This window comes from Myotis davidii, unplaced genomic scaffold (assembly GCF_000327345.1).
Source record: "Myotis davidii unplaced genomic scaffold, ASM32734v1 scaffold189, whole genome shotgun sequence".
In the NCBI taxonomy this organism is placed as follows: domain Eukaryota; kingdom Metazoa; phylum Chordata; class Mammalia; order Chiroptera; family Vespertilionidae; genus Myotis; species Myotis davidii.
In genome coordinates, this window is record NW_006383017.1 from 3,714,428 (window position 1) to 3,725,110 (window position 10,683).

General features: G+C 56.7%; 1 protein-coding gene across 1 annotated transcript in view; it reads left to right on the forward strand.

Moving 5' to 3' along the window:
* The window catches only part of PTPRG (protein tyrosine phosphatase, receptor type G), a 531,589-nt gene that overhangs the window by 454,617 nt on the left and 66,289 nt on the right, over positions 1-10,683 (forward strand). The window contains exons 13-14 of the mRNA XM_015558213.1: positions 1-456; positions 10,519-10,651. Of these exons, the coding sequence (XP_015413699.1) occupies positions 1-456; positions 10,519-10,651 (589 nt within the window). The remainder of the gene's footprint in view (positions 457-10,518; positions 10,652-10,683) is intronic.

Sequence of the window (10,683 nt, forward strand, 5' to 3'; positions counted from 1 at the left end):
GCGACGCCGCACCGAGCAGGGACAGCGAGGGCACCGAGGAAGGGGCGAAGGATGAGAAGAGTGAGAGTGAGGACGGGGAGCGGGAGCACGAGGAGGAGGGGGAGAAGGACTCCGAGAAGAAGGAGAAGAGCGGGGAGACCCACGCCACCCAGGGCCCGAGCCAGGCCGAGCCCACCCCTGTGCCCTCGTCTTCCGGTAGAACTGCCCAGGACGGGGGGCATCAGACTATACCGGGGCCCCAGCGCAACCACACTGCCGTCCCCACGGACCAGCCCGATGACACGAGGGGTGCCCGCCTGGGCTCCGAGTCAGTCACCTCCACCCAAGTGCCCCCCACAGTCACACAGGAGCCCTACGAAGGGAGTGATCGCAAGAGTCCTGCACTGCCATCTAAAAAGCCCATGTCCCGAGGGGACCGCTTTTCCGAGGACAGCAAGTTCATCACTGTCAACCCAGGTAGGTGGCATCTTCATCCGGGCTCTGTGCTCTGTGAGGAGCCTTGCCCTTTAAAAACAATTGGGTTAGGTGTGCCGATCCAGAACGTGCCAGCGCTCCCGGAATGCCTGTGCCGGGGACGGAAGACGTGTGTGTGTGTGTCTGTGTGTGTGTCTATGTGTGTATGTGCGTGTGTGTGTGTGTCTGTGTGTGTCTGTGTGTGTCTGTGTGTCCATCTTTTATTCCAGTAAGAGTAACCTGCTTCTTTACTGTTGCTGGAATAAGTCTTGCCTTGATCTTTCTTCCTGGTTAAATCCACTTTCCTCAAAGTAACTCTAAGGATTTCAACTGTGCAATGAAGTACATGACTAAAGATGGCATCAATATTAAATTTATCCATTAAGATGTAATTCCTTACTCACGTATTCAACCTGTGATGACGGACTGCCTGCTTGGTGCCAGACACTGGGCTGGGGGCTGACCCAGGTGAGCCTGGCCCCGCCCCGTGAAGTTCATGGTGCAGAGGGGACGGAGGTGCTGGCAGGTACTGGGGTGCACGCCAGGAAGCAGGAGGTGGGATGGCAGAGAGCAAGCAAGGAGGCGGCTGGAGGCAGAAAACGCGCTCACTGAGGGCGGAGGCTGTGAGCCGGGAACAGGGAAGAGGGTGCTGTGGGAGAGGATAGTGAGCAGGGACGTGGGGAGTGACATTCACATGGAACGGCTCATGTCGGGAGAGCTGGTATAGCCCACGATCCCACCCAAGAAACAGGGCTCTCCACCCAGAGCCCCGGGTTACAGGGCTGAGGCCAGGGCGTGGCTGGTCAGGCCTCCACAGTGAGGATGTGATCTGTCACTCTGACCGGTGGCAGTTTTGCTTTGTCATATGTTCAGATGTTAATGAACCCCCCACCCCCACCCATGGTGTCTCCGAGGAAGCCTTGAGCATCAGGGGTTGTTACTGTTGTGAGGTGTTTTCTTAATAAGAAGTCCTTCCTTTTGCCAGACTACAAGATGTTTAACAACAATTTTTTGCATCTAAGCTGTTTGGGAGTTATAAGAGTGCAAAAAAAAAAAAAGCAACTGGTAAATATTTATTTGCTTTTGCACTTGTAAACATTAAAATTCATCTAAAGCTGAGAGCTCGTATGTTAAGATGCAACTTAGAATAAATTTTCATGTTTGAATTGCGTGCTCCCGAAAGCTGGGCTGGCCTCCTTTCTGGAAGGGCGGGCTCCTGTGGGTGCTGCCGCAGTGGGTCCTGGTTTAGGGGGTGCTGCCGCGCAGTGGGTCCTGGTTTACGGGGTGCTGCCGCAGTGGGTCCTGGTTTAGGGGAAGGTGCCGAGTAGCTTCCGCAGAACTGAGTGCAGGGAAGACCGGGCCACCTGTGAGGCTGTTGGAAGCCATTCCTACACGAACCGTGACATGCCCTCTAGGAATCGCTGTGAAAAAGTCGAATTTCTTAGACTGGAAGATATTAAGGAAATATTTATGGAGTACCCAGTGTGTACCAGGCACGGAACTAGGCGTTGGGAATAGAACACAGATCAAAACGGGCCCCTGCTCTTCTGGGGTTTAGGTTCTAGCGGGGGCACAGCGACCGTGGAGCCTGGAGTGGTGAAGGAGTGATGTTTGAGCAGAGACCCAAGTATGAGAAGGAGCTGGCCATGCAGAGATCCGTGTAGGAACCTTCCAGAGACCCCAAAGGAGGTGCTACTTGGAACAGTCGCGGAGCCGTGGCCAGTCTGGCCACCAGTCAGGAGGGGGATGTGGGATGGCTCAAGCCGGAAGGGGCTCGCCAGCCAGGCTGAGGACTGGGCGCTGACAGATGGAAAACCAGCGGTGGATTTCAGTAGAAGACAGCCAGCCATGAGCTTTTGGGGGAGATGGCTCAGCCTCGGGGTGGAGATTATGGGGTGGGAGGGGGGACGCAAGAGTGGACACAGGAATCCCAGCTCGGAGGTGATGGTGATGGTGATGGTGATGGTGATGATGATGGTGATGGTGGTGATGCTGGTGATAGAAATGGTGATAGTGATATTGACGATGGTGATAGTTGTGATGATGATGACAGTGGTGGTGATATTGGCAGTAGAGATGATATTGGTGATTATGGTGGAAGTGATGATTTTGAATGGATTCTTTTGAGAAATCAGGCTCTGCACCGGGGGCTGGCAGAGTGGTGGCCTCGGAGGCTCCTCTATGCACTGCTCTCCCCCCTCCTGAGACAGGTGATGCTGAGGGCTGAGGTGGGAGTGTTCACACTGTGAGAGGCTGCAGTGGGAGTGTTCACACTGCGAGAGGCTGCGGTGGGAGTGTTCACACTGTGAGAGGCTGCGGTGGGAGCGTTCACACTGTGAGAGGCTGCGGTGGGGCGGCCCTGGGGCGCGTCCAGGTGAGGGAATGAGTCATGGCAGCTGGACTCCAATCCCAGCTCCCGGAGAGAGTGGTGAAGGAACAGATGTCAGCCTGGGGGCGTCCCAGCTCCAGGTGTGGGCGTGTGGGTCCCCAGCTTCAGCCGTCAGGAGTCGGGGAGTCTGCGATCTTGGCAGATGCGCTTTTGGAGTCAGATCGCCCAGAAGGCTCTGTGCCTTGTCCACTCAGGGTCCTCGGGCCCATCTTTGCTCAGTGTCCTTCTGTCCTAAGAGCCGTTAGTGCAGAAGGAGGTGTCGATAAACGGAGTCACCTGTCTGTGACGAGGAGGGAGGAGCCCAGTCGAGATGGGGGCTACGAGGAGGCCCTAGCTGGTCTGCGTTTCACGGGCATCCTGGACCTTGAGGAGCAGGAGAAGTCTGGTCCCCAACGAACTGGCATTGAAAATGACACCCCAGAACTCTGCTCCGTCCCCGACACTGCAGACCAGAGCGCCTCCCTTGGTGCCTCCGTTTCAGCGGGAAGGGTCGCTGCTTCCCTAGGGGACAGTGATCCTGCTTTAGAGTTCCAGGCCATTCAAGTTTCAGGGTGGGGGTGGTGACTGTGCAAGCCAGAGGCCAGCCAGCTTGTTCTGCAAAGGGCCAGACAGTAACATTGTCAGGTTTGTGGGCCATCGGTCTGTGTCGCATCTACTCCACGCCACCGTGGGGCCCAGAAGTAACCAGTCAGCACTGAGCAGATGCGGTCAGTTCCACCCAAACTCTCTACAAAAACAGACGGCGGGCCAGGTTTGATCTGCGAGCCGTCTGCTGCTGACCGGCCCCTCGTTTAAGCAGCAATGTCTGTGCCTGTTGTCAGGAAAGGGTGTAAGTTGAGGGTAAAACGCACAAATCCCCCTGTTTGCTTCCCCCCGTCCCTCCCTTTCCCCTGTCTGCCTCCTCCAGCTTGGTATTTATTTTTGAAATAAATTCACTGTCGTTTTTATCTTAGTTGTGACTTACTTCAAAGACCTTTGCATGTACATTTTTAAAAATGTATTCCACATTTATTTTTTTCTTCACATTAAGTAAAAACAACTATTGCGATCAATATTTACTATGTGAAGAAAAGTGTTAACATTTAAAGTTACAAACTATGTTTTTACCAGCATCTCCAAGAGACTTGTTTAAATTCACTTGATGTTTGATAACATCTTTTCAAGGCCTATGAGCGGTAGCTTTAGTATATTAATTCACAAGGAAAGAGAGGAGGAGGAATTTTTCTGTTGATGAAATGGCACAAACGCAGGCACCTACAGAAATCAGTCAGGTGATATCCATGAGAGAAGAGGACCAGGTGCCAGACATTAGGGAGTGGTGAGGACTGTGGCAAACTAGACAGCACATGTCCTTTCTAAAGAGGCCACCTCACTCAGTTCCAGCTGGTTGCAGTCAGTGAGAATGCCTAGCGAGCCAGAAATCCAGGTCTTTGTGCAGCATCTCCCAATTTTTCAGTGAATTCACATTTTTTAAACAATTTCATTTTTGTCTTATTCCCCCCCCCCCCTTCATATTATGCCAACAGGTAGGCACCGCAGTGCTTGGCCTCTGCAGTAGCGTTGATTTCCATAGTTGCACCTGCCCTAGAAGCTGATCAGACGGATTGGAGGCCTGCATGCAGGCACTCTGCCCCTCACCACACGTTTTGTCAGCATCTATTTAGTGCGAAGCCCTCAGTGGGATGCCCTTCATATTGCCAACAGGTAGGCACCGCAGTGCTTGGCCTCTGCAGTAGCGTTGATTTCCATAGTTGCACCTGCCCTAGAAGCTGATCAGACGGATTGGAGGCCTGCATGCAGGCACTCTGCCCCTCACCACACGTTTTGTCAGCATCTATTTAGTGCGAAGCCCTCAGTGGGATGTGTGCTGCATGGAAATGCAACACGGTCCCTCTGTCCGCAGCCACAGCCTGAATGTGGTAGAGACACCCCCGGAATTCACTAGATGTGGGAAAACGTTCTTGGGGCGGGGTGCAGAACAGAATGCCCTGCAGAAACATGGCAGGGTGGGCGCCGTCTACACACCCAGCACTTAGTGCCAGGGTTTCCTTTCTGGCCTCCACGAATCAAGGAAACCGTTTTTCCAGACTGAATCCTGCTCAGATCCCCAGTTTAAATACCCATCCCCGAAAGCTCCTCCGGGCCGACCCTGAGCCAGTGCTGAAGGAGCGGGCCGGTTCAGGGGTCAGCAAACAGTCTCCAGGCCACACCTGGCCCGTGGGAGATGTTGTCCGGCTCAGGCGCTAAGACCGGACAGGGCTGGTCAGAGCCTGGGGCTGCTGTGCTGCTCTCAGCCCGAGTGGGGGGTGCTGAGCCCCAGCCACCCCTCCGCTCTGCTGAGCCCCAGCCTGAGGACCTCTGGCACTCGCCAGCTCCGAGGAACCCAGCTGAGAACCTCTGATTATGGACACAATAGCGTTCATTCCGGGCTGTGCCAGTTACCCTGCAGTGCCCCCGCAAGGGCTGTGCTGGCGTTGCTGCCATTGGGGCGGCAGTCTGGAATAATTCGCTAATAATGTTCATTATTTAGTGAATAGTTGAGTGTGTGCTTTAAAAAAAGATAGCAGTTTTCCATTTATGGGAGAGGTTCTCAACCATATATGATCCCCCCGCCCGCCCCCTCAGGACATGTGGCAACACCTGGGAACGTTTTGGGGGGTCCCGACGGGAGGGGCTGCTGCACCCGACAGTGCGCAGGGCGGTCCCCACAGCACAGACCTCATCCGGAATGCCGGCTGGGCCGTGGCTGAGAGCCTGATGCACAGGATTAGCAGAAAGTTTCCTTTTCGGAGAAGTTGATGTGAGGGAAACAAGAGTCGTTCATGCAAGGACAAAAACAAGTCGTGGTAAGGCCCGTGGAGATGGGGGAGGAGTTAGGGTCCTCCACGACCCCTGCGTGATCACCGCCTGAAGCCGTTGCAGCCGGGCTGGTGCTGTTGGCCGGCTCCCTTTGTGGGAGATGCTTCCCGGAGTGAGAGGAGGAGCCCGCTTGGCGTGCTTTGGGGGCCACTCGGAGCCAGTGTGGCAGTTTCCTCCCAGAAAGTAGCTGGGTCCTTGGAAGTTCCCACCCTGCTGGGGGCTCGTCAACCGAGGGCAGATCATATGTCTCACTGTGTGGGAACCCAGGCACCTGCAGAGCGCGGGGCCTCGGAGCGCACAGTCAGGGGCGCACAGTCAGGGGCGCACAGTCAGGGGCGCAGTGTGAAAGGGTGTTTGACCTGCGGTGTTAGGCACGCAGCTCGCAGCTGCCGTCAGACTGATGGTGGGGCACCTGTGTCTGCAGTGCCTGCCGGGGGACTCGGGACCAGCCTGGAATTTACTGAACGCCCTCGTGTTCCAACACCCAGTTGAAGCAGACCTGCCAGACTGCAGCTGATTGTCTGTGATGAGGTGGCTCCGGGGGATGTCAGGCGTGGGGTTTACGAGAACTCCAGGGAGGGTTGGGATGGAAACGGGGGGCCCTGCTCCTACTCAGGTGATGGGAACCCAAACCAGGGTCCCCTCGCAGGGGAGGGTGTGGACTTGTCACCGACAGTCACGTCTCTGCAACAGTGGTTTACAGAACGTCAGGGCCCGAGAGCAATAGAGACAAATGCCACGGCCCCTTAAAGAAGCAGCCGCCTTTCACCTCACACCTGTTAGGGGGGCTACTATCAAAACGCAAAACAAGGCAAAACAGAAAATGACAAGTGCTGGAGAGGATGTGGAGAAGTCGGAGCCCTTGTGCACTGTGGGTGGGAGTGTAGACTGGTCAGTCACTATGGAAAACAGGGTGGTGGTGCCTCAAAACATCAAAACTAGAACTACTCTGTGATCCAACATCAGGGTACCCACCCGAAAGAAAGGCAAGCGGGGTCTTGAAGAGACACTGGTGCTCATGCTCCTAGCGGCAATATGTACAGAAGCCAACGAGAGAAGCCACCCAGGTGCCCTGATGAGTGAGTAGACACACTGTGGGACGTACACCCAGTCATTAGATTCTAATGAATATTATTCAGCCTTACAGAAGCACATGCTCCGTGCGGATGAGCCTTGAGGAACTCACGCTAAGTGACATGAGCCAGTCACAGAGACAAGTACATGTGATTCCACTTACCCGGGTGCCCAGAGCAGTCAGTCACGGCGACAGGAAGTACAGTGGTGGCTGCAGGGGAGGAGGAGGGGGGGGGGCAGGGCAGATAATGGGGACAGACTTCTGTTTTGCAGATTAAAACAGGTTCTGGAGACTGGTTGCCCAACTGTGTGAATATACTCCACACTACTAAGCCGGACTCTCAGAAAGGGCTAAAATGGGAGCTTTTATGTGTCTTTTACCACAGTTGTTGTAGAAAGCAGCCGCCTTAATTCACAGATGAGGGTGGTTTTCATTCAGAACAAATGCAGTCAAGTTGCCCGAGATGGAACCAGGCTAGAGAGTTACGCGTGGGCGGCTTGTCCCGCCCTGGATCTTTCTGGAAAAGGGAAGGAATCCTGCGTCCTCCCCCCGGTCAGTGGGCCGTGGGCACCGAGCCCCTTTAGTCCTGCCGACGTCGGGTTGCTGTCCGGCCGTGGGAGCGCGCCCTTCCTGCGGCGCGGGCAGCGGGCAGCGGGCAGCGTGTCGGGTCCATCTGACGCCTCCGCCCGCGGCATCCACAGTGCAGTGCTCTCCGCTTCTATGTGCTGCTACTGGGATGAGAGCCAAGCCAGGAAAAGGCAAACAGCATTAATTCAGCGATGACATATGCCACTGAAAACTGTTTTTCTTTTCTTTTTTTTTTAAATTTTTTTAAAAGGCAGAGTGGAGGCACTTGCCTGGGTTCTGAAAGGGAACCTGGAGGAAGGAGAGCTGTCTGCCCACGGGGTGGCCACTTCCCTCGCCCCTGCAGGTGCTCTGGGAGGTTAGCCGCACCTTCCCCGGGGTCTCACTTGGAAGATGGTTCAGACAAAGGCTCTCTCTCTCTCTCTCTCTCTCTCTCTCTCTCTCTCTCTCTCGCGCCCACCAGCAGCCCTTCATCTGCACCCACAGAGATGTGCGCCCCACAGAGAGGTCCGTGTGAAGGGGCTGTTCGGGCCAAGAGCCCCTTTCAGTGGTAAGATGAGTAGCACCTGGGGTTTGCATTCTGCCCACCGTCTACCCTGTAGAGTAAGGAGGTGTGACACTGGGGGTCCCTCCGGGACGCAAGGCCCTGCCCGGGTGGACTCTGAGGTCCCTGGGCGTGTGGCCTATAGCGTCGGCCTCCTGCCCTATTTTTGGTGCCCAGGAGCTCAGGTCTTTGAGAGACTTGCCCGTCTGGCTCCCCCTGCTGGAGCCCCACAAATTCTTCTCATCTGCAGCTGATGTCTCTGGCCCGTCCCCAGAGCTTTGCTATGAGAGGGATACATGGAGGGAGAATGGACGCTTCCATTGCCCTGGGACTAATCCCTGTTCTCAATTCAGCCAGCAAAGCCCTGGCTGACGTGGCCTCTAACTCTGCAGCTGGTCCCCTCTCCTCGTTCTCATACTCCCACCCCTTCAGTTCTCTGTTTGGACCCCGTCCTTCCTGCCCTCGGCCTGGCTCACGCCCAGGTCTCACCCTCACATCAGGGAGCCCCCTCCAGAGCCCCTGGGCTAGAGCAGCTGTTCCCCCTTCCCTTTATTCTAATTGCTCGCTCCTGTGTCTGCCTCTCTCCGCCTTTAAATGATTTGTGCTCCTCCCCCCGCCCCGCCTGCGTCTTTCTGGTGCATCCGCAGCCCCGAGCACCAGGCCCTGCACACAGTAGGGCTTGGCAGATCCAGGCCTCACTTTGTGCGATTCGCTTCATTGCTCTTCGGGGTTATTGTGTTTTTTTACAAATTGAAGGCAAGACTCTCCACCGACAGGAAGATTGCGACTCGCTTTATTGTGATACTCCCTTAGTTTGGGGGTCTGGACCCGAACCCGTAGTGGCTCCGAGGTGTGCCTGTCCAACAAAACGTGTGCAGCTGTGGGTGCGGAGGAGTGGCTGCCGGAGGGAAGGCAGGTACGAACCCAGAGGGCTCTGCTGTGGTTTAATCGGGTGTGCCCACCTGCCCGGCCTCCTCCCCGTGAGCTGGGCAGAAATGGGGCGCTGCCCGCTTCACGAGGCGCTGCCTGCGCACAGGGCCCGGCAGGAGACGGAGGGGACCCAGACCAGCGGCGCTCCAGGGAACCGGTGGAGGCTGCGACACTCCCTTACTCGGGGGCCTGGCCTCTTTAAAAATGTGCTCCCAAGGCCGCTGTCCCTCTCTGCTCGGCCACCTCCTCTCGCTCAGAAACGCAGCCTGATTAGCCCTCCCTCTAGTCCACTGGTTCTCCACCTCGGCCGCACGTTAGAATCACCTGGGAATCTTGTTAAAATCCTGTTTTCTGGGCCTCATCCTCCGGAAATTCTGTTTCTTTGTTATGGGGTGGGGCCACAACATGAGTAACAAAGAAACAATTTCCGGAGGAGGAGGCCCAGAAATCAGGATTTTAACAAGATTCCCAGGTGATTCTAACGTGCAGCCAAGGTTGGGAACCACTGCTCTAGTCCGTCCTGAAAGGGACTCGCTGGCGGAGGCTGGCCTCCTTTCCCAGCGCAGGAGTCCTGGCGAGCGTACGGCAGCCTGAGCCGGCTTTGGATCTGTCCGGCGGCTTCTCTGCAGTCACAGTTAACCTTGGCTTTCTCACCACCCGCCTCCCACCTTCACCTCTGCTCACCCAGCCCCGCACCACACCTGCGCTCCATTTGGGCCACCTGGAGGCTTCCAGACACCTGCCCAGGCCATGCGAGAGCAGGCTCTCCCCTTCCCCCCAAAACCCCCAGGCCCGAGACAGGCAGGTGCTGCTGGGTAAGAGCAGGCAGGCTTGACTCCCCTGTGGACCCCTCGCATGGACCCCCAAGCCTGGGCAGTGTGGGGCAGGGCGTCCTCCGCTGCTTAGAGCTTTCAGGCGGGTGGGGGAGGGTGATGCCATCAAAGGCAACGCTGGAGAGACAGGAATTCCAGGGCTCAGGGTGCTGAAGACTGAGGGCTGCCCAGGGAGCGGGGCGGGGGCTCCTGCTGGGCTGGGCTGGGCTGGGTGCTGTGCTCACCGAGCGGCTGAGGTTCCAGGGCCGGAGCACCCTTGTCCTTGCTGCAGCCACACTCACCTCGGCTGGGACACTGGGGGCCCCTCCATGACTGTCTGTTAGGGAGAGTCTGCTCCCCAATGCAGAATTGGGTGCTGTTATTAGGGGAAGGTGATGGCTGCTGAGCTCCCAGAGAATATTCATAACCATTGTCTTCAGAGCCGGTTCATGTAGCAAAGCCATCGTGCCGTTTCTCCTGCCCTGCGCCAGCGAGCCCAGAGGCGCCGGCCTCTCCTGGGGTGCGGGTGCTGCTGCCTTCAGGCTCCACGCCTCCCCAGTGTCCAGGCCGCTCTGGCTCAGCGACGTCCTTGCAGCGAGGTGGGGTGCCTGTCTCCGCAGCTCTCCTTACAACCACCTTGAACTCTGCCTGCAAACCCACCCCACTGGTGGTGCAGGTGCTGTCTGCAGGAAAGGCTGGGTTTGGGTTGGACTTGGTAGGACGTGTGTGGGCTGCAGGTGCCCCTCCTGTCACCAGGCAGTCAGCGCGGAGCCCAGGTCTGCATGGGCACCCACCCCGGAGCAGAACTTGGCCACCCTGGCGCCCCTCCCTGCCGGCTCTGTCCTCTAACTGGCATGGTCTCTCTCTGCAGCAGAAAAGAACACCTCTGGGATGGTAAGCCGCCCTTCCCCGGGGAGGATGGAGTGGATCATCCCCCTGATTGTGGTGTCAGCCTTGACCTTCGTGTGCCTCATCCTTCTCATCGCTGTGCTGGTTTACTGGAGGTGAGTGAGCGAGCAGGGCCTGTGTGTGTGTG